Consider the following 24,081-nt stretch of genomic DNA (forward strand, 5'->3'; position numbering starts at 1 on the left):
GGAGAGGGTTTTTTGGGTACATTAAAGAGTTTAATTTCAATAGTTTACTAATGCTTGTGAATCATACAAACTAATATATTACATTTATATATAAAGGACAAATCATAAGTTTGTATGAAGATTTAAATAGTGTTCATTGTTCTCACTCTAGGATTTGGTTACAAAATGCAAATTCAATTCTCAATGCGCCCGTTTTGTGTAAAAGTTAGAAATAATGAATCTTGATTGCAATTTTGGGTTGGAAGGAGACCTCTCGTATAGTAATTTTGTGTTTGTAGTAAAAAATAATATAAAAATTAGCTAAAATAAAAGCATGATAGTACAACAACAAAATTCAATAATGAATCATAGTCTCGCAGCAAATTTGGTATTATTAATTTAAAAAAGAAGTGAACTTGTAAAGTTTTCCTCAAGTCATTTGCAGTCTTAGCAACTTTCTGTAGATTAGATGTGTCAATTGAGCAACAAGATAATGGTAATAGCCAATGCTTCAGCCATGACCAGTTGAAACTAGCTAAATTGTAGTCTCCCTTTAAATTTACAATCCACAAGTCATAACAATATCAAATTCAAACCATATTTTTTTCCTTACCATGCCGTAGTTCCTTAGAAACATTTGCCCCACTTGGTCTGAGGGGCATAGACATTCTGTTCGTTGTATATATGATTCAATGAATCATTTGTCACTTCTGCTTTTCCCAATTTTCTTGGGAATCCGTATACCCTTTCAAGTGTAAAGCAAATATGAGATCCTATGAAAGGAAAATAGAGAGAGGGGAGAGGGGAATTTAGTTTATAGTCTATGAATACTGTGCTCGACTTCTATTCCTTTCTAAGTGGTCATAAGCAGGCTTGGTTCTTAAGAAAAGCAGAAAGCTAGAGATTAGGCCTAACAGGGAAATGCAACCCCAGTATATGAATGTCTTCTGATAGCAGTCCCTACCCATGCACACCATTGCTTCCCCTAACGAGTTTTCCTGGGAGTAACTTTTCACATTGGAATCATATACTAAAGCTGCAAGGAGACCATAGAGGAGTGAGCCGATGGGAATGTTGGTAATGAGGATGTTGTGGTTGACACTGGCACTATTAGGCCCAAATAGTTCTGATGTGATGGACACTGCTGCTGAAAATACGAAACCGGAGCTTAATCCAATCATGGCTGTGCCAGCATGCAATGCCACCTCACTACCTGATGCAGCAAGTAAAAAGAAGGCTATTGGTGTGGGCACCAGGGCAACTGCTAGCCACCCGGTCCTGGCAAAGTACACCTTGCTGCGATTGGAAAGACATTTCAGCTTGTGATCATTTTCTGATGTAAAAAAGTCTACATGGAACTATGGAAGTCAATTTAAAATTTTAATATTCCAAAATTCTTCAGGTATGAATTCTAAAAAAGGCCTTTGTGGCCAACTGGAAGATTAGAGAACTCTAAAAAGGGTTTCCATTAGAATTCATTCTCCAATTATGAAGCAACTTCAATACAGATTTGCTCCCAAGTTCCAAGATATTGAACGACTATATATTGAAGTCTAACAATGGACTTAGTGGTCAACTAAAACAGTAAGGGCAGTGTCCATGCAAAGGGATGCAAAGCCAGAGATGCCTTTCCTCTATTTAATGAATATGCCTTTCCTATATTTAATGAATTGTCAAGGTAATAAAATGGTGCTTATTCTTTGATGTTGATGCATTCTCGTAAATAGCACGCGCACACACATACAATACTATTTGCAGTAAATACATACTCACGCAGGAAATCTGGGGCAGCTGAGAGCAAACGACCAAAGAATGAGAAGGAGGAGTAGAGAGTCACAACTGTACTAATCTGAGAGTAGAATCCACGTGATTGTGCAATCTGCCCTAGATTATTGCTATATACCAGCCCTATTGTCCCTCCACAGAAGTAGGCCAGATAATATAGCCAGAAATCCCACCGGTGCACTAGCAATCTTGCAGGGTGTTCCTCACCTAGCACTGTTAATCTGCCTTTCTCCATTACCTTCTTGAAGAACCCTTCTCTGTTTGTTACACAAAATGAATTACTGACACTCAAGCTATTATTGTAATCACTTCCAAGCAACTCCTTATGGAGCTCAAGGTCATCAGGGTCAACCAAGCTGAAGGTTGAGCCATCAAGACAAAAGCTGGTATGGATATTGTGACGAGCCCAGTTCCTACCACAGACAATGCCAGGTAAACACAAAGGTAGGAGCAATAGGATTAAGGCACCCACCAGAAGAATGCGTGCCCTTGATGCTTCAGATGAAAGTGAATTTAAAAGTAGAAGATATAGGCCAGTGATAACAGCTAAAACATTGAGGATAATGAAAATGAAGGAGTCCTGACTAACAGCATCAGTGGAGAGAAGCTGCAAAGGGGGTTGGCGGAGGATTGGGATGAGAGCTAAGCTAGATGCAAGGAGAGGCACAAGTGCATTTAAGAAGAGATAGAGCGTGTCATCATCAGGGTTTATTGCATTGGCAATTAGAGTGTAAAGTGCAGCACTTACACCATTGAAACTGATGGTAAGGGACAAAGCAAGTGCCCTGCTGTTTGCGAAATTTCTGATGCATAAAACAAAGCATACTGTGTTGAACCAACAAATGCTACAACCAGCTACCAAACACAGAAGAAATACCTGCCATGAATTCATATTAAAACATAATTAGTTTACAGTGGAATGGTGGCTCAGTACTAATCAAAAGCTTTTACTCAAGCATTTGTTTCCCTAATTCCAGACCAGGGTATTATCCATCAACTCCTTGTAAAATTGGTTTATGTGCAGGCATTTAGATAGAAAAAGGGGGGGGGGGGGGGGGGGGGGGGGGGGGGGGGTAACAGGGGAAGGTATAGGTGAACCTAAGCTTTTTTTTTTTTTTGATAAGCCAATTCATTTTGTTAATGACCAAAATTGACAGTCATGGTCATAGCTTTATACAAGAGCTTAAACGTCCAACAACACCTAGCTTAGAAATACCAAACTCCCCCTGGTGAACCTAACTTTTTAATTACTGATGAGGAACTAAACTTAGATTCTGTTGAATATTTTAGCAAAAAGTGTGCAGTAGCCATGGATTTACATGAATGAGCAGACAGATAGGTACCAAATATTTCAAATAATGGATTCAGTAGAATTTTTTTTCTAATTGAAAAAAGAAACTAAAGCATTCAGTAAAGTCAGTATAGAATTGTAAGTTTTGGCTCAATGGTCAAGTATCTTTCCTTAAGGAATGAGAGTTGTTGCAGACCAGGATTTGACCTCTTTGGTCCTTTCTTGTGGTTGTGTCTGCAAATAAGAGAGGATGTAGACATAGCAACAACCTCAAGGGCCTTTTATGCAAGTAAACATGAAGAAAATTTAACTTCAATAAAAAAGGCATTGCAGTAACTTTCTAGCATAAGCTGTTTGTTGGAATAAATTGTATCAAGTTGAGAGCAACTCCTGGTGTATAGGAGATGGCCCCATTCTGTCAATGCAAGAATGGTAGGTTGGAATGGAAGGTTGCCTTGTCTGACAGTGATCCAAAATAAAAAAAAATCACTGGAGGTTTTCAATCACATTGTATATGGACTAACTAAACCTTGAATAACAAACGTTGGTTGATCTGATATAACAAACAGAGTGATTCAACATAAAATCCCATATTACCTTTACCAGAAACAAGTTTTTTACTGAATCTTTGTCACATTACAACAAAATCCTAACTTTCCTTCAATGAAAAAATGTCTTGAAAATCAAAACTACCCTTGTTTGAGATATTCTTTTGAGAAATTTTCACCCAAAAGTAAACTTTGAATAACCAATTTATGCAAATATTCTTTACCGACCAAAATGTGCAGTAAAAGTTAATAGGTGACTCTTTGGTAATTGCTTCTAGGATTATCTAATTAACAAAGATTAAGCTTAATGAAGTAATCAATGAAAGTTTAACCAAGAGAATTGGACTGCTCTCCTGCAATTTGTCTCGTTTGTATTAACTGAAGCATTTGATTCTAACAAAAATTAGCTAAGAAAAGCAACTGAGGGCAAAAAAAGGTCCCCGAAAGTGATAATTATCATCTTGATATTGGACCTGCTTCCTCATAATAACTAATGTGGACATTTTTGAAAGTCATTCTTTACTTCAACAACCAGCTACAGTCCCGCACCTAATTGACTCAGATGTGGTCGTTTCACTTGCCATTTGCCAAACCAACGTCAGGTTGTGGTTATGTTTGGTTTGTTGTGGAGGAGTTAGGTTCACTCCTTTAATTTTGTCAAAGGAAGAAACTAGACAAGGAAAAAAATGAAAAAGAGAAGAAATCGAAAAGGACTTGGACATTGCAAAACCCCACACTTATCCCTTGGACAAGAAAAAAAAAACCATAAAAGCTTGAAGGACTTTCATGGTTTTGCAGGAAAGCAGGAGACTGAATAAACAAGAAAAATTTAAAAACAAAGGGAAAAAAAAAAACAACCCAAAATTCAGTAAAGCCAGAGCAACAATTCCAGAAAGGAGAAACCAGGGAATCTAAAGAAGTATAGATTCAAGTTAAAGCAAAGAAAACAAGAAGCATTTTTTAATTTCTCATATCATTTCCACTCCTTAATAGAATCATAAAGTCTTCAAAGAACGAGAACTTACCAGGAAATAAGGTAGGGTAATAACTTGTTTAATGACAAACCATTGAACACCATAGCCCAAAAGCCCCAAGAAAGCAGCCATGAACATGACAACCCACAATGGCAAATACATGAGAGACACCCCAGAACACCAACCAAATGCCTTGCCCATATCTGAAGCTACAGACAAATAATTCAGCTGCACCTGAGATATCCCCAGAACTGTTTTCAACGTCGAAGAGTACGATGAGAAGTCAAAGTTTGTCCCTGTAAAAGCCTGTACCCATGTTGTTGCTATTAGCATCATCCATTTTCTTGATTGTCCTACCATTGCAAAATACTTCACTTCACCAGGAACAAAAGGACGATGAGAAATAGAGAGAGAAACTTGGAATGCAGGCTGCAGCTAGTTATTGTGTAGTTAATGCTGCTGCTAATGCACCAATGCCTAGACTGTTGTGTCGGCTTTGATTTTTGGAGTGGGGATGGGCTCTCTGAGCTTGCTGAGCCCTTTGTCCATTTTTATATTGAGAAGAAAAATATATTGGGAAAGTTTTGAAGAAAATTGTAAACCTTTCTCTGTCCAATGGCAATAATCGACTTAGTCAGAGTCCTGTTTGGGAACAGAAATTCAAAACCCATTCTTCAAGTTACAGAATTCAACCACTTATCACTCAATCCATACACATACCAATTAATCATAGAAAAAAAAAAGAATAGAAAAGAAAAAGTAAAAAAATAAAAAATTAATAAAAAAACAAAAGACAAATACCTAAAAAGAAAAAGCAAAAAAATCAAATCTTAATATAGTAGTGCAAAAAACGTGCCCTTAAGATGTATTCATTATTAAATCTTAAAGTGTCTCATTTTATCGAATAAAATTATATTTATCGTCATGTACTCAATAATTGCACTTAAGTTCCGTTTGGCTAATACATTTTTAATTTTTTTTAATTTTTTATCTTTTATTTTGTAAAAAGAAAAATAAAAAATAAAGTAGCAAATTTTTGAATTTTATATAGGAAGTGACTACAATTTTGTCTGATTTTCTCGAATTGAATTTAAGGTTTTTTTTTTATTTTTTATGAAATAATATTTGTTGTTACGTAGTTAATAATTGCAAGTATAGCGTATGGTTTTATATTCTAGGTAGATCTGGAATTATAAAGCTAATTCAAGTCACGTGGGTCTATCATTTATCTTAAATTTACACATTAAACCATTAATTGTTTATTGAAATATTCTTTTATATTAATACTTAAAAAAATTATTAAATTTGGCATATTTATTTATTTTTAAAAGAATAAAATATCTTTTAATATTAATTCAAGTTTTGGGCCTTTGACTATAAGATCCCTACTTCTTAATCTGAACAAAGACTGTAGACTAATCCTTTTAGTAATCTTAAATTTCACCTAACTTTTAATTATTTTTAAATAAATTTCATAAATAATCCTTAATCCTTTTACTTTCAATTGTGGTTTCCAATTTTTTAATCTTTTAAATTAATTTTAAAAAATTTTAAACAATTATAGTACTTCTGATAACTTCGTCAATTAAAATATAAATGTGTAAACAAAAATGGAAATAAATGGAACATAAATCTTTACGTAAAGCCCAAAGCTTCATTAATTTACAAAAAGGCCCAAAACTTGAATCCAATCCCAAGCCCAAAGCTGAATAGATCAATTTACCCAGAACCAAAAGGCCTCAAACTTCAATCCCATCAGTCGAGCAAATTGAAGGAAAACCAAAAAGCTTCCATTCCAGTTCCCATCAAAGAGAAAGTCTTCTCTTTTCTTCATTAAATTAAACCGAAGGGATTATCTTTCTCTCAATCAGAGTCCAGGAGGAAAAAACAGAACAGGACACCCTCCACCCTTCTTCAAATTGAAAACCCAGAAAGCTTTAACCGAGAAATAGAGGGAAAGAAGAAGCTTTTGAGAGCTTGAAGAAGGAAAAGGATAAAATGGAGATAGAATTGGAGCCAAGGGTGAAGCCATTGAGTTACAAAGTGAAAGCAACATCTCGAGAGTCACCCTCTCAGAAAGCCTCTAACGTTCTTGACACCGACCTCAGGACTCATTGGTCCACTGCTACGAATACTAAGGAATGGATCTTGCTTGAGCTTGATGTAAGTAGCTGCTTATAGCTTTCTGGTTTCCTCTTTTTTTTTTTTTTTTGGTATTTATATGTGGAAAATATTTCTGGGTTTTGTTTTTGTATCTATTTATGTTCATTTTTGGTGTTCTCTTTATGGCTTTGCGGTTCTTTTTTTGTTCTTGCTTTGGTGCTTAAAAGTTTGTTTCTTCTTCCTATTTTGTTAAGGTTTGGTGTTTCTGGGTTTTGTCTGTTTATTGTTTTGTTTTGACATTTGAATAAATTTTCATAGAATTGCTCGTTTGTTTTTAACATGAATAGGAAGACTAGTTTAGTAAACATGCCTGTTTCGAACAGTGGTTTTTGATCCTTTTCAGAACAAGAGAAATGATGGAAGGATCAAACATGAAGTTATACCAAATTTTGAGTGCTATTCTGTTTATGCTAAAATTCTGAAATTATGGCACTGTGGATATTGATACATGTATAACTCTAGGAGCTGAACACTGATGATTCCATGAATGTAATATAAGCCCATTTATGATCTTGTTTTTCTTTGTTTCCTACTAATTGGAGTTCCAAACTCCATTAACCTAGACAAAGGTGAGATTTCAAGTGATTAGTACTGCCTGGAGACTTTTACTGCGAGAGTTGCTTGATAAACTCATGCTTTCCTCTGGTTTATTGTAAATATGTCGTAGATTCTGAATATCTTTGCTGGACTTTTAATGAGAAAGTCAATGGAAATGTTCTAGTTGTGTCTAAATGTATTTTTCTTTGGTTTCCTTCTTCACAGGAACCTTGCCTATTGTCACATATAAGGATTTATAACAAATCGGTGCTTGAATGGGAGATAGCTGTTGGCTTACGCTATAAGGTTGATTCTTCAACTTATTGCCATATAGGTTTGACTTCCTTTGGTCATTCTTATGTTGAAAATTTATCTAAATCTCCGTGCTTACTTTGTTTTGCTAACCTAACTGTTTGCAACTTGTATCGCCCCATATGGTTAAGTTTATTTCATGTGTACACATTTTGCCAAGTGCTGTCTTTACTTCCTTATTTCTGTGATGTTTTGTTTTATTACCTCTTCTTGCTGACATGCTAAGTTTTAGTTTCATGTAGAAAGTAGAAACACCAGATGAAAATCAAATATGCTGCAAAAAGGATGATTTTTCTTTTTTAGCAGATGACTAAAGTTTAATTTTTCACAATATCTTGAATATTGAAATGACTTTCACTCCAAATAAGTTTTCTCAAGAAGCTGAATGAGCAATTTGGAGAGGGTAGTTCCTAAGAAATAACTTAGGTATCCAATAAAGCTGTTTGAAGGCTTGTTATGGACTCCTTAGTCTAATTTCCTTAGCTGCTGCAGAGCACCAGGTGCTGATTTATTTATTTTTGAATTAGAATTGCCATGATATTTGTGATCCTAAGAATGCTGGTGATAATAATGAGTGATTGCCCTTCTGGCATTCTCTGACTGTAACTGCCTCTCTGAAAGCAGACAAGTAGTATTTCACTTGTTAAATGAGAGATTCTCAGGAAGTTTTTACTCTTTGGCTTATATCAATCTCATTATGTGCAACATAATTAACATCCTTTTTCACTCCTATAAGTGGTCTACTGAACGGCAACACCATTTTCTGCATTACTTGGTGGTCTGGCCTTTGATTTCCCCGCATTAACAGACTTCTGAGTTGAGATGCAAGTGGTGAAATTAGAAAAAAGATAATAATAATAATAAAACATCTTGCATTAATTTTTCTTGTTCATCGGTATACTGGGGGAACAAAAGACTTAATGATTCAGGCTAAGTGCATTGTGATCCTCTCCTAGAGCATCAAAAGAGCCTTTAAAGGGTCCATATAAGTATCCATTTCCTGAGACCTTGCAAAAGGAGACTTGACCCAGCAAGAGGGCGAATGAATGGAGTGAGCAAGCATAGAGTATACTCCAAATCCCAGCCAACAACCTGGAAAATTTCTAGCATGACAGGAGTTCATAGCTTTGAATAAGGGCTAGACTAGAATGCATAATATTTTTATTGCCTCTTTGTTGAATAAAACTATCCCCTAATTTGAAAGTTTCATGATGCTATATCAATTAAGATTCTTCTTCTTTTACCCGGCAACAACTAATTACGTGTAGCAATGACTTGCATTCTTTCACCTTTATTCATTATTGAAATTACAATGTGATATTTATCTTGGTAGTCATGGTAGCATCACTGCATGTTGGATTCTAGAATGCAACTTATATCCAATAATTTTATTGCATGTCTAGTGACTGATTTTTCTTACAGCCAGAGACATTTGTAAGAGTTCGCCCCCGCTGTGAGGCACCTCGCCGTGATATGATGTATCCTATGAACTACACTCCATGCCGTTATGTACGAATATCTTGTTTGCGAGGAAACCCAATTGCAATTTTTTTTATTCAGGTAAATATGAGAATTATGTAGTCCTTGGGGACTCATTCCTCCATGAATTCCTTATTCTCCTCCCCCCAACCCCTCCCCCAGTTTAGTACATATTTGTTATTTGAATAAGCTAATAGTTATTGTTAGAAAGTTAGATGCATGTGAATTCTTATTTTGTAGTAGATGTTTTTATCCCTTTGCATGTGAATTTATTATTTTGTGAAGCATTGATGAGGTCGTAGTCAAGACTTTCTTTTGTCACCTCTCATAAGGGTCATTTAGATACTACTAAGAGAACATCTCATTCTCACAATTGGGTCACATGAACTTTGAGAGCTTGGATGGTGCCTGTAATAATGCTTAAAATTTCACTATCTGACATTGTAAGAAATGATGAAAATGAAAGTAATGGCAAATCCTGTGTCCTTATTTGAATCATAGGCTACAATATGACAATTACTGCTGTTTGATGGTCACTAAGAGGCTTATTGCACCTATTTTCCTTCAGAGTTAAATTTATATTTTTTGAATAGATCATTTTAATAATTCTGAAGTATTTATTATTTTATTTTTATTATTGGCACTAAAATTGTTTAAATATTTCTTGCCTCAGTTGATTGGGATCTCAGTGACTGGTCTTGAACCAGAGTTTCAGCCAGTTGTTAATCACCTATTGCCGCACATTATGTCACACAAACAAGATGCTCATGATATGTATCTTCAGGTAAGCATCTTGAAAACGTTGCCCATAATGCTTCTCAGTGTTGCTGCCTTGTATCACCATGTTTCTTTGTTCATTGCCTTCTGATGCCCATTAGTTTGTAGTTGCTTCAAGACATGACAAATCGATTACTTGTGTTCCTTCCCCATCTTGAGGTACATTTTCTTCTTATTTCATCAGTATCTTTCCTTTTCTTTCTTTCTTATTTTTTGTGTTTGTTTTCCGGTATTTCCTTCATCATGGCTTTTGGTTTTTGGGCATATTTTTTGTCATTTTGCAGGCAGACTTTGCCAATTTTTCAGATGCTGCTGATTCCAATTTACGTTTCCTGGCGATGCTTGCTGGTCCTTTTTATCCAATACTTCACATCGTGAAAGAAAGGTAGGTTTATCTTGCCCTCTTTATTGGAAATTAGAAACCTCTTTATTAATTTGCTTAAGCATGTGTAGACTATTTGGTTAGTTTTTATTTAAATTGATGGCCCATGGTGTGATTGTACTACAGAGATACTGCCAGATCTTCAGGCAATATTGCTGATTCTGAAGTTCCTAGAAATACTCAGTCATTGTCATTACTGACAGTTTCCTCTAACTTTGAGGTATCTCGTTTGCTCTTTTTACATCTCCTTTCTTTGTCATTTGCAGTAGTTTATCTTTGATTCAGTAAGCATAATTATGTCTGGTGATTGGTAATTAGAGAGTTACTTTAATTTTCTTTTTTATTTGTTTGATGGAAATATTTAGGTATTCTTTATTCTGTCAAAAATCAGCGTCTATATTCTTGCTTTTCTTTGTTCTTAAAAGAAATATGCAACTTTAATATGGAAGGAGAACTTGAGGAGGATATTTTTATGGGATTATATATGGCTTGGTAAAATGGAAAAATGCAACTAGAGTACTCTGTGATGCTAAGTTATCAACCAATCTCTGGTGAAAATTTTTTTAGTGCCTCTCCAAGAGTGCTGCTATATGGTGCTGAATGCTGAATAAGTAGAAAATAATTTATAAAAAGAAACTTACAAATAGGTCAAGGTGGCACCAGTTTTGGATGATTTACAAGAATGCCAACTTAGATGGTTTAGTGACATGCAACATAGTCCTAAGGATTCACTTAGATGAAAGGGTGATTTAAGACAAGATTTAACTGAGTTATACTGGGTTTGTTGTTAGAAACATATCCCTCAGGTATAGAAAGAGAATTATATCTTCTTCTCCTCTTTTTTTATTATATTGCTTGAAGATACCTGCAATGATTCTGATATTAATATGTAATTATTCTGTGACTATCACCTGCCTGAACAATTCTATATCTAGTATTATCTGAGTTATATGTTTGTTTATTGGTGACAATGTGTGTATATCTCTATGTTCATAAAATTCTTGAATCATTATAAGTAATAGAAAACTAATATGTTTCTTTTCCTCTTTTGCATGGGAAGCCAAGGAGATCTCGTAACACCTCACCTTTTGTCTTATCCACTTCCAGTTCCATAGCGTTCCGTTCAGATGCAATTTTTGTGCTGCTGAGAAAAGCATATAAAGATTCTAACCTAGGGACTGTTTGCAGAATGGTAATGCAGATATCTGTCTTTTTACCTTTGTAATGAAGTTTCAACTTAAAGATAATGTGCTTACCCAGCTATACTTATATCTTCAGGCTTGTAGAATGCTTCAGAAGCTTACAGAGCCACTTACAATGGTAGACGAATTAACTCCTTCCGCTGAAGTTACACCAGTTTTGGATGAGTCATCAAAATCAGAGTTACTTAATCCTCTTCCCATGGTTGATTACTCAAAATTATTTGGGGAGGAATTCCAAGTGATAGATGATCAGTGGGACCCTAGCATTCTTAATGTCTTGGATGTGGGGGCAGTGGAAGAAGGAATTTTACATGTTCTCTATGCTTGTGCGTCTCAGGTCAATTACAGTTTCAGGGATATGATGCCCTTTAAGGATTATTGTACTTACTATGATGATTTCTTTCATCTTGATCTATCTATTTAGATTTGCACTTTGTATGTTTTATAGCCTCAGCTCTGCAGCAAATTAGAAGACAGTACTTCTGACTTTTGGTCTGCATTACCACTTGTACAAGCATTGCTGCCAGGTAGAGTGACTAAATCCAATCAGCTTTTAAGGAGGTTGTAACTCACTAGTTATATGATGGGATTGGCACGTCACTGCCTCTTAAAGGTTTTTTGGAAAAGTCAAAAATTATACCTGTCAATTGTCATGTTGACCTTTTCTGGAAAAGTCAAAAAGTATTATTTTGAATTATTAAGACCTAATGCTGCTTAACAAAAAAAAAAAAAAAAGCCCTCATGCTGATGTTCATCTTAAAAATTGTTGAATTGGATGAGCCAATATTTCCTCTTCATAAAAGTTGTTAATTATTTCTATGTTTGCAGCAGAAATCTGTCAAACATTGTATGATAGTAATTACCATAATTGAACTTAATTTCTTGAGCCTGTTATATTAAATCTATTTAACTTCTTTTTTTGTTTAATTTTGGTTCTTTGTGGTGTTTTAGCACTTCGTCCTTTCATGAGCAGTCCTTCTGATCATGTTGATGATACTTTTTCTCAATGGAAACAGCCTTTTGTTCAACAAGCTCTCTCTCAGGTTGCTGTTGCTCTTGTTGTAAATGTTTGTGTCTATGTGAGAAAAAAAATAATTTTCAGCTTATTGCTGTTGGTCTGATTGATTTTAATTTTTATAACTTTCAATTTGTATGGCTCATTTCTGTGCTTTCTGATGCAGATTGTTGTTACAGCATCTTCTTCATTGTACCATCCACTTCTTCAAGCCTGTGCTGGCTATTTGTCATCATATTCACCATCTCATGTCCGTAATTTTCAGTTCATTTTAATTATCCCAGTAGCAGTTATTCTTTCATTTTCTTTTATAGTTTGTAAATATTTTTTTATCTTGACAGAAGTATTGACATTATCATGATCTCTCTCTCTCTCTCTCTCTCTTCCTCTGAGACACAAAACCACGTTAAGCACAAGCTTGTGCAATATAAAAAATGGCCTATCTGCCCTACAAATTTGTATAACCGTATACATAATATAAAAGGGAAAATCCTCTCAACTTATCATGCAAGTTGGAATTTCATATGCCAAAGTCAATTGTTATAGTAAACATGTAAATGATTTGACTTGCAACCAACTATGTGGGTAGAAATGGGATCTATTTATGGCAGCTTGTAGGACTTGTGCCCCCTTCAATTTTTTTCTCCCTATACAAGTAAAAACCTCCTTAATATCTCAAAGCTTATGTTTCATAAGATTCATGAACTTAAAGAAACAAATTGGTTTAACCTCAATTTCTTTTACAGGCTAAGGCTGCATGTGTTCTAATTGACCTATGTTGTGGCGTGCTAGCTCCTTGGATTACTCAGGTCATTGCAAAGGTTGGTGTGGAGCATGTCTTCATAGTATAAGCTTTGTACTCTATGGTTGGTGATACACCACTGACTGCCATTTCTGTTTATAATTGTTCTTATAATTTTTTTAAATTTCTCTTCTTGAAACTTAATTGCCGCAGGTTGATTTAACTGTGGAGCTTGTGGAGGACCTTTTGGGCATAATCCAGGTATAGTTCTTCAGTTTTATATTTTAATTACAAAACTCTGAAAACAGAAGGAGAAAAATGGAAAATGAAAGATAGAGAATAAGGCATGACCCTTTTACTTAAAACATGTATTTATATTTTTATACAAGTATAAAATTTAGGCCCAGGAGATCAATTTGACAGATCTTTACAGTTTATAACTGAGTGGGATTGTTTGTTACATGGTTAGTTGCTGGTGTCCTTTAAATCCATGTCTTTGGTTGAGAATGACCACAACAGTATTACTCATAAAACATTCTTTTTATGTTTAAAAACTTTGGAGGATATCCAATTCAGATAGTTTTTAAACATCTTTTCCTTGTGTAATGCTTGTGACTTCTCAGTTTGTTAGTCTGATTCTTGTTGCAAAATTTTCATCTCTAGTTCGAAATGTAGCATAAATGCATAACAGCTATGACATCATTGCAATATCAGGGCTGTGATATACCAAGTTTAACTTAGTTAATTGTTTTGATGTGCATATGATTGGGGATGTATGATACTCGCTGCTGGTGAATTCCCATAAGACCAGTGCTGCATTATGATGACCAAAAGTTGAAAGATAGAACTCATCCTGACCAATCAATCTGAATTGTTAGATCTCTAATTATTTTTAACGGACCTTGTATGACCCTAAACCTCTGGTGAAATAGCAAAGCCTCCATGCTGAAAATTAGCAAACCCATATCATAGCACAAGGCATGGAACATTCCTGATATCTCAGGGAGAATCCTCCCATGCCTATAAGATCCCAAGAAATTTAACTGATATGGGATATGTAAGGCATCTCCACTTGTTTTATGAACTGGTTTAGGTCAATGCTTAACATGGTGTTATCCTTAATTATTTGTTACCGTGTTATCGTAATCCAGGTGATGGGCTCGTTAGTTTTAGTTAGTTTTGGGCGTACAGATAAAAGCAGGTGTTAAGTAGGTTGGAATCAGCTATATGTTTCTTTTGGTGCATTTGTGTTGCTTACAGCAATCTTTTCTGTTCGTTTCTCTGATGTGACATGGTTATAATATTTTTCTTTTAATATCTCTTATCAGGGAGCCCGCCACTCAATGGCTCATGCTCGTGCTGCTCTTAAATACATAGTGCTAGTTCTGTCGGGTCACATGGATGATATACTAGGGAAATATAAGGTACTGAACCATCTTTTCTTCTTGTACGTATCATTTATTTTTTGCGAAAACTGTCAAAATTTTATGGGACCTTTCAGAACAGACTGAACACCATTTGTATACTACCTGTAAGAGAAAATAATCGATTTCATCGGGTTTACCATCTAGTACAAGTTCTCCCTCATTTTATCATTAGAAATCATGTTAACTGTGTTATTGTTCACCTTTCAGGAAGTCAAGCACAATATTCTCTTTCTTGTGGAGATGCTAGAGCCTTTTCTCGATCCTGCCATATATACATCAACAAGCAAAATAGCCTTTGGTGATGTATCATTTGCTTTCCTGGAGAAGCAAGAGCAAACTTGTCTAATTGCCCTCAATATCATCCGTACAGCGGTTCAAAAGCCAGCTGTTCTTCCTTCGATTGAATCTGAATGGAGGCGTCGATCAGTTGCCCCTAGGTATCTCGTGCAATTGATTTCTTATCATTTTATTGGTATATAATATCTTAGAATATTTTGGTAGGAAATGTTATCTGGAAGTTTGAACTACTTTACTTTTGTAACTTGTTAGCATAGCATGATGAAATAATTTGGAGAATGATATGATGACCTATAACATATATTAGAGTAATACCTAATTGAGAATTTGCATCTTTTATGCTATTAGCAATTGCAAGTTTGTGGACAAGTTCAGATCAGTTGCAGCATGGAAAACATATTTTTTCCCTATATTTCCTTGGAAGTTTAAAATCCATCTCCCAAATTTTGTATTTCAACTAAGATTGCTAAATTCATCAGGGAATATTACTGTGTGTTACACTATTTAGATGGTGATGGGTTTTTGCCAACTGTCAATGCAGTGTCCTTCTTTCAATATTGGAACCCCGCATACAATTACCTCCAGAAATTGACATGTGCATATCTCCCATTTCTGAAGATGTTGAGCATGAATCATTGAATGCTTCTCCTGTCCTACATTGTGAGTCTGATGGCAAGACAGATGTACTTGAGACTGCTGTTAAGATGGATGCTTTAGAAGATGTTAGCCTTCTTTTTGCCCCTCCAGAACTTCGGAGTACCACGCTGACTAATGTTTGTAGCATTCCTAATGAAAATGTTCTGGAATTAAACCAAATGGATTTAAACTCAGAACAGAAAGATGTTGAGAAAAAAATTTCTAATCAATTTCAAAACAGTTTAGTTTTGGATGCTGGTTTCGCTGCTGAATACTACAACTTGCAAGCAGACTATTTGCAACTCATGAACTTCAGAGACTGCGAGCTTAAGGCATCTGAATTTCAGCGCTTGGCTTCAGATTTGCACTCACAGCATGAGATTTCTCATGAAAGCCATGATGCTGCTATAGATGCTTTGCTCTTGGCTGCAGAATGCTATGTCAATCCCTTCTTTGTGATATCTCTTAAAGCCAGTTCAAATATAATGAACAAGATGAATGTCTGCAGGGTTAAAATTCCAAAGACTTTTGAAATGTCAGAGCTTAGAAGGGTTACTAAGAAGACTAACAGCAATTTGCAGACAATATCTCATCTTGAAAAGAACAGAGATAAGGTTGTCCTTAAAATACTGCTTGAGGCTGCTGAATTAGATAGGAAGTATCACAAAAAGTTGTCAGATGGAGAAGATTGTGAAAGCTACTCTGTAGAATCCGATGAACAAGTCATAGAGATATCTCCCTTTGATATACAGTCAGCAGATGCTGTCACCTTGGTTCGACAAAATCAGTCCTTATTGTGCAATTTTCTGATTAGACGATTGCAAGGAGAACAACATTCTTTGCATGAAATTCTCATGCAGTGTCTTGTGTTTCTGTTGCACTCAGCCACTAAGCTACATTGCACCCCTGAACATGTGATTGATATTATATTGCAATCTGCTAACTACCTTAATGGGATGTTAACATCTTTCTCTTGTCGGTTCAAAGAAGGCCAGTGCCAGTTGAATCCTGAAAAGATACATGGTTTACAACGCCGCTGGATACTGCTGCGAAGATTAGTAATTGCTTCAAGTGGTGGTGGTGTTGGTTCAGACTTTGCAGTCAATATCAACAATGGCTTCCGCCATGGAAACTTGATTCCTCCTTCAGCCTGGATGCAGAAAATACCCACATTTTCTCATTCTACTTCTCCACTTGTTCGCTTTCTTGGCTGGATGGCAATATCTCGAAATGCAAAACAGTTCATAGAGGAGCGCCTTTTCCTTACTTCAGACATGTCAGAACTGACATATTTACTCTCTATATTTGCAGATGAGCTTGCGGTAGTAGATAAATTTGTTGATCCTAAACATGAAGATCTAAAGATTGAACAATCTGGGGGTAAACAAGACTCTCCAATCCCTAATGGCGTTGATCTTGCTGATGGGCAGCATAGATATCAATCTTTCCGGGTCATCTACCCTGATCTCTGTAAATTCTTTCCAAATATGAAAAAGCAGTTTGAAGCTTTTGGGGAAATCATTTTGGAAGCTGTTGGGTTGCAGCTGAAATCACTACCTTCTGCTGTTGTGCCTGATATTTTGTGCTGGTTTTCTGATTTGTGTTCATGGCCTTTTTTCCACAAGGACCAAGCTACTTCACACAGCAGTTGTACTCATTTGAAGGGCCATGTTGCGAAAAATGCCAAAGCTATAATTCTCTACGTGTTAGAAGCCATTGTTGTGGAGCACATGGAAGCACTGGTGCCTGAGATACCAAGAGTTGTGCTAGTGTTGGTATCCCTTTGTAGAGCCTCCTATTGTGACACGTCATTTCTTGATTCTGTATTACATCTGTTAAAGCCAATTATCTCATATTCGTTGCATAAGGTGTCTGATGAGGAGAAATTGTTAGTTGATGATTCTTGTCACAATTTTGAGTCTTTATGCTTTGATGAGCTTTTCAGTAACATCAGACAAAGAAATGAGAATCAAGATAGTTCTCTAGAGAAAGCATTCAGTGGAGCACTGACAATTTTCATACTGGCTTCTGTCTTTCCAGATTTATCCTTCCAACGTAGAAGAGAAATATTGCAGTCATTAACATTCTGGGCTGATTTCACTGCTTTTGAGCCAAGTACCTCTTTTCATGACTATCTCTGTGCTTTTAATGCTGTCATGGAAAGTTGCAAAGTTTTCTTGCTTCAGCATCTAAGGGTCTCTAATTTTGTTCCTCTTCAGTTGCCTCCCTTTTCTGACTCCGGGAAACTTGGTGAAAGTGGCTCAGAATCCTTTTCATGGTTTCTTAACGATATATTGCATGGCTCTACTCCAAATGAAATTTCTGAAAATCTGGAAAGTAACAGCTTTGATGCTATTGTCTTAAATGAGAAAAATTACAATCTGTCTGAAGAGGAAATAGAGGACTTTACAAAAGACTTAGAGGGTGTCATTTCAAAGCTTTATCCAACTATTGAGCAATGTTGGTCTCTTCATCATCAGCTGGCAAAGAAGCTTACTATTGCATCAGCACAATGTTTTGTGTACTCAAGATGTTTGTTGTCTATGGCTCCAGCAATTCATAATGCTGAAGGGTATAAGAATGAAAATTCTTTGCCTTCTAAATCAGTTGACCGGTTGCCAGCTCAGTGGAAAACTGGTCTTGAAGGTCTTGCTGGAACAATATTGATGCTCCAAGAAAATGCGTGCTGGCAAGTTGCATCTGTGATGCTTGATTGCCTTCTCGGAGTGCCCCTTGGTTTTCCTCTTGATAATGTTATTGATTATATTTGTACTGCAATAAAAAACTTTTCTAGCAAGGCACCAAAAATTTCTTGGCGTTTGCAAACTGATAAATGGTTGTCAATATTATGCATAAGAGGCATCCATAGCCTTCATGAAAGTGAAGTTCCTCCTCTAGTTAATATGTTTCTTACAATGCTGGGCCACCCTGAACCTGAGCAACGCTTTATAGTGCTTCAGCACTTGGGTAGATTGGTAGGACAAGATGTAGATGGAGGAATAATGGTACAGTCTTCTAAGTTTTGCAGTAAGATAGTTTCACCAGGCTTAGTACCTTCTATTCCTGAAAAGATAATTTCACTTTTGGTCTCAAGTACCTGGGATCAGGTGGCTGTTCTGGCATCAACAGATGTGTCATTATCCTTGAGGACTCGTGCAATGGCGCTTCTCGTGGATTATGTCCCGTTTGCTGATAGGCATCAGTTACAATCCTTCCTTGCAGCAGCTGATAGTCTTCTATATGGCTTGGGCAGGCTTGTTTACCCTATTTGTGAGGGACCATTACTTAAACTTTCATTAGCACTTATTACTAGTGCTTGTCTATACTCACCAGCTGAAGATATTTCTTTGATTCCTCAAAAGGTTTGGGAAAATATTGAGACTTTAGGGTTTTCCAAAGCTGGTATGTCCTCTTTGTCTTTTTTTTTTAAAAAAAATACATCTAGCTTAAAGAAGGAAATATTGGGTGCATTTTATTCAGTGTTTTCTTGTTTTCCTTCTTCCCTTCTATAGAATACAGACTTCCAGATCTTGAGAAGAAGGCATGCCAAGTCTTGTGTAGATTGAGAAATGAAGGAGATGATGCCAAAGAGGTATGCTATAGTACATTTGTAAGAGGTATGGGACATGCAATGGTATTTGGCTGCAAAAAAAAAAGAAAATGCATTTTCTATATGCTAATGTCATGCCCATACATACATGTTAAGTGTTTGTATGAGTACATAAAATCTTATGTATATAAGGATTTCTCTTGATCCACAAATTTATGCTTATTCACTTGTAGCCATTATAATAATAGACTGACCTACTTTGTGTATAAAGGTCCTGCAAGAAGTGCTCTCTTCAAGTTCTGCAAAACAATCTGACCCAGAATTTGGGAGCACCCGGGAATCTGTTCTTCAGGTAAGAGATTATGAATTCAACTTTATATTTTTACCTTTTAAAGGTTCTGTTATATTATTGTTCGAAAGTTGGTATCGACCACAACACGAATTGATTGCAAAAATTTGCTTTTACTTTGATTTCACACAATTTAGTATTTCATATATCGGTACATCATACCAGTTTTATGTCATGTTGTATGATTATATTACATAAAGTTTTGATCAACTATTGTCATCTCTTTGTTTAATAAGAATTATGTTTTCTCAATTCAAATTCATTAGTAGATGAATGTCTTTTGGGGTCTGACTTGACAACTTTCATTCATATGTTAGCTTTCTAACTCTTAAAGTTTGTTTGATTGGCATTCCCTTCCTTGTGTTCCTTTTCTTTCCTCTGTTTCTCCTTGCCTGATATCTCTTTGCAATGGTGCAGTTTCTCCATGTCTTCCATAAATCTTGCATAAAATGATTAGAACAGCCATAATTGCACTCCGAAAGGCCTATCCTATTAAATTTAATCGTCCTTAAATCTCTATACAGTTTTGCAGTTTGTTAAGTTCTTGCAGATAGGCCTTGCATTAAACAGTCAAACGGCCATAATTCTACTCTAAAAAGCCTATTCTACTAATTATTTTTTGCTCAGCACCTGTTCTGCTAATTTGATCTTTCTTAAAATATAGTTGCTTACGAAAACTTGGTTTTATACTTATACTTTTGGATCAATTGGTATCAGTTTCTGGTTAGACAAAATGCTTTCTCTCTTTTGTTAGAACTAGCCTTGTATGTAGGGTGGCCCCTCTTGGTACCTTCTATGCTCTATTTTCTTCCCATATTAAAAAAATAAATAAATAAAACAAAAATTCAAGCAGTCAGCAAGCATGGATAGCTATTGCATTTGGTTTTGGCATCCATGGAAGCAGTCAGCAGAGCTCTGCTTTCCACTTATTTTACTAAGTTTTAGAAAGATCTTGCATCTTTTTTTGCTATCAGTGCTTCTGTAGGTAATTTTTAACTACCTCACATCATGGGTAAAACGTTTTTTCTCCTTGCTTTAGTGTCACATTATAAGTATTGTAGGAAAGATTTCCTTTTGTGTTAAAGGCTACCATTTTAGCTTGTTACCTGTATTCTATGAGTTAGAGAGAGAGAGAGAGAAGATATTCTGATTTTGTAGAAATTTAAGTAGGGAATTAGACAAGAATATAGTAGACCATTCGCAATGCTTATTTCACAGTTTTCTTCTTCCTCTTTGACCTCTCTACCAATCTGTTTCTTTTGTTATGAATGTCTACTGTCTTATGTCTCTAATGATGCTGGCTTTTTGGCTCTTCATAATCCTATCTTTAACTATTACCATTTTTTTAACAGGTCCTTGCTAATCTAACTTCTGTTCAGTCATACTTTGATATTTTTGCAAGGGAAACTGACCAAGAGGCTATGGTAAGCTTGGTAAACATTTGCTGTTTCTACTTTGGACTTCCAGATAGGGTTTATTTGATCTTTCATATGCTACAGGAACTAGAGGAGGCTGAATTGGAATTGGATCTTATTCAGAAAGAAGGTGTCCTTCAAGAATCATTGAAAGACTCTGAAGATGGACATCAGCTTCCGCGTCTAGCCAGTAATATTTCTGTTTTTAATATGGTCTTCATCATTCCTTTTTTTTCCGTGTAAATAGCATGGTCTTAATCTAGCACCCTAATGCTTTTAATTTATCATGCAACTTTGTTTTTTCCCAGCTCCTGTGAGAGATGAAAACCGTCTTCAGCAAATCAAGGATTGCATTCGTTCTTTGTAAGTACCATTTTTACTTCAACGTTCAAAGCTGTATGTTTACAAGGGGAGAAAGAACATAGAATAAAAGTTGGTATATTTTGGCTTCATTTTCACCAACTAATCAAGATTTGGCCTATTTCTTTTCCCAATTTTACAATTCAAACATCATTTCACATGCTCTGCTTGATGAAAGCTTCGAGGCCTTTTCTCAACTAGGTGCCAGAAATCTTAAGTTTTATAGTCATAATTTTGATCTGATACTATTACTGTCAGCGAGAAGAACAAACTTCAAGACGATATAGTAGCTCGCAGGCAACAGAAACTTCTTATGAGGCGTGCTCGTCAAAAATACCTGGAAGAGGCATCTTTGCGAGAAGCTGAGCTTTTGCAAGAACTTGATAGGTTTTGCTTGTGTTGCTCAGTTCCAGATTATTGAAATAATATAACTTCAGAGTGAGGAAATTTATGCACAATAGTGCTAACAGCTTGCCTTTTGTGTGTCAGGGAAAGGACTGCTGAAGCTGAAAAAGACATTGAGAGGCAGCGCTTGTTGGAACTTGAACGAGCTAAAACAAGGGAATTACGTCACAATCTTGATATGGAAAAGGAGAGGCAAACACAGGCATGGCGCTTGCTGATTTTATCAATCTCAATTTAGTATAATTAAATTTTACAAAACTTTACAGGCCTTCTTTAGTGTTGTATAACTTACAAGTTAGAAAATTGGCTGATAATTCAGGTAGACCATCACATATCATCTGCTGAAAATGCCTTTATTATCTCTGAAACATGCCTATCCTTTTTTTGTCTTTCCATAAAATATCACAGAACCACTGCCATGTACTGTGGATGCCTTTGCATGCTGAGTGTTCTCACTTTATGTGATTGACACATTACATCCTTTGGTTCTCTGTGATTCTCATTGTCATGAATGTTCCTAGTTGATGGTGTCTTAAATTGCAACTACAGGAAGATCATTTTTGTTTCTTGGCTTTTGAAATGCAGAGAGAACTTCAGAGAGAATTGGAGCAGGCTGAATCTGGACTAAGATCTTCAAGGCGTGACTTCCCTTCATCTCATAGTAGGTATGGCTTTTTTTCATCTTTGTCAAACAGATGGCTTATTCTTTTCTTTTCTTTTTTTTTAATCTTTTCCCCCATCTGGTTAAGCATTCATTCATAAAAAATTACCAAATCTATCATGACAAAATAATATTATTTTTATATTCTAGCCATTAGTTGTAAGATAACCTCTTAATCTTAATTTACTTTTGAGAATACTTAAATTAAGCTATGATTATTTGGCTTGATGAATTTGGCGTAATATTTGTCTGCTCGTTTTTGTTTCCCTTCAAGTACACAAGATTGCAGATGAGATGGATTTTATAAGTGTCTTGATTTCTGATAAAATATTAGCAGCTAGTTATGCTAATTTAAGAATAAGAGTTGTCTATGTTTTGTGTATGTTTAACTGAATTTTCTGTGAATATGTTCTACTTTTGGTCAATAGCCATTGTAACATGCTGTTTGTTGGGCTTGGTTGGCTATATCCTATTCATTATGATGCTTATTAGGTAACTTCTACCTTCTATTTTCCCCTTTTGGAACCATATTAATTTGTGCCTAAATACAACATTATTGACACTGCATGGAATTTGACAATTGGCATTAATCTCCCCGACATTGATAATTCCTCCTCTTTCATGTAATGTTTTCATCTGCAGTAGGCCTCGGGAAAGGTATCGTGAGAGGGAAAATGGAAGATCAAGTAATGAAGGAAGCACAAGAACTACTAGTAGCAGCCTGCAACCTGAAAATACCACTAGTTCATCGATGGCTGCAATGCCAACAGTTGTTCTGTCAGGATCACGATCGTTTTCGGGCCAGCCACCCACCATTTTACAATCCCGTGACCGTGCAGATGAATGTAGCAGCAGTTACGAAGAAAATTTTGATGGAAGTAAGGACTCAGGAGACACAGGTAGTGTTGGTGATCCAGAGTTAGTGTCTGCATTTGATGGACAATCAGGTGGCTTTGGATCTTCTCAAAGGCATGGATCTAGAGGGAGCAAGTCCAGGCAGGTATTAGAGAGGAGAGAGAGGGATGGTAGACGTGAAAGCAAGTGGGAGAGGAAACATTCTTGACCAATTGCCTGGGAAATGGTGGCGTTATTACGAGTGAAAGTGAGTATACATGAAGGGTTATCACTGGTGCAATTGTACTGTCTCCCTGTTAAAATGAAGAAGGGGAGGAATTGAAAGATTGCAGGCAGCCATTGGATTCATGAGGTGATTCTGGTTCATGTTGTACTTGTGCTCCAATGTTGAATATATGAAATGTTGTAGTAGCTTCTGCCCCAATGACTATATAATTGTCAATAGGGAAATAGAAGATTCATAGCGGAGCATTATTTTGTAAAATAATACCACTGTTCCTTTTGTCCCATCTTTCTGTAAATTTTAGAGCTTGATGAAGGACTCTCTTCAGCCATTTAGCTCTGTTGGAACTTGAAGTAGATTCTTAATCAGGCGAGGGTGTGCCCTGTTCCCTGCTGCCACATGAAGTTGACAGACTTGAAAGTTGAAGGCAATACCACTTTTAAGATGTTATATTCCAGAAACTGTAGTATCCATAATCCATCTCTTGAACTGACTCCTTGAACAAAATGGTTGGGTTGGACCTTGTAACTTAAAAGAGGACAAGCACACCCAAGGAAGATTTACAGGTTCATAGTGAGAGAATTTTATGTACTATTCAACCAAATCCCAAAATCAAGTAAATTAAACAAAATTGAGTTAATATGACCAAAATTTGTGGCAAGTCTATATTGTTTACTGGATTTTGGGAAAATCATAAGAAGGAAGAATTTGGGTTTC

At 36.0% G+C, this 24,081-nt stretch overlaps 2 protein-coding genes across 7 annotated transcripts; one reads left to right on the forward strand and one right to left on the reverse strand.

The window, feature by feature from the left end:
* Positions 1-333: 333 nt before the first annotated feature.
* On the reverse strand, positions 334-5,136 carry LOC18599715 (protein NUCLEAR FUSION DEFECTIVE 4-like). 2 transcript variants are annotated; one of them, XM_018122207.2, is made up of 4 exons: positions 4,629-5,136; positions 2,513-2,641; positions 1,749-2,371; positions 334-1,275 (listed from the first exon to the last, which is right to left on the reverse strand). In XM_018122207.2, the coding sequence occupies exons 1-4, from the start codon at positions 4,935-4,937 to the stop codon at positions 801-803; spliced, it is 1,536 nt and encodes a 511-aa protein (XP_017977696.1). In that variant the 5' UTR covers positions 4,938-5,136; the 3' UTR covers positions 334-800. The 2 variants fall into 2 exon arrangements, with proteins under 2 accessions (XP_017977696.1, XP_007029848.1); XM_007029786.3 differs by having other exon boundaries at positions 1,749-2,641.
* A 1,220-nt stretch (positions 5,137-6,356) lies between these two features.
* Positions 6,357-23,825, forward strand: LOC18599716 (uncharacterized). 5 transcript variants are annotated; one of them, XM_088806382.1, is made up of 26 exons: positions 6,357-6,740; positions 7,503-7,583; positions 9,012-9,149; positions 9,742-9,852; positions 9,954-10,004; positions 10,130-10,230; positions 10,354-10,447; positions 11,288-11,419; positions 11,506-11,766; positions 11,878-11,956; positions 12,381-12,472; positions 12,611-12,694; positions 13,191-13,265; positions 13,400-13,447; positions 14,515-14,610; positions 14,821-15,050; positions 15,452-18,948; positions 19,059-19,138; positions 19,368-19,448; positions 20,798-20,869; positions 20,945-21,050; positions 21,169-21,223; positions 21,479-21,607; positions 21,710-21,827; positions 22,211-22,290; positions 22,932-23,825. In XM_088806382.1, exons 1-26 carry the CDS (start codon positions 6,576-6,578, stop codon positions 23,347-23,349), a joined length of 6,474 nt encoding a protein of 2,157 aa, XP_088662508.1. In that variant the 5' UTR covers positions 6,357-6,575; the 3' UTR covers positions 23,350-23,825. The 5 variants fall into 5 exon arrangements, with proteins under 5 accessions (XP_088662508.1, XP_007029851.3, XP_017977135.2 ...); XM_007029789.3 differs by having other exon boundaries at positions 6,358-6,740; positions 22,929-23,825; XM_018121646.2 differs by having other exon boundaries at positions 6,358-6,740; positions 11,884-11,956; positions 22,929-23,825.
* The last annotated feature ends 256 nt before the right edge of the window (positions 23,826-24,081 follow it).

This window comes from Theobroma cacao, chromosome 5 (genome assembly GCF_053813885.1).
Source record: "Theobroma cacao isolate CCN51 chromosome 5, ASM5381388v1, whole genome shotgun sequence".
Lineage (NCBI taxonomy): Eukaryota > Viridiplantae > Streptophyta > Magnoliopsida > Malvales > Malvaceae > Theobroma > Theobroma cacao.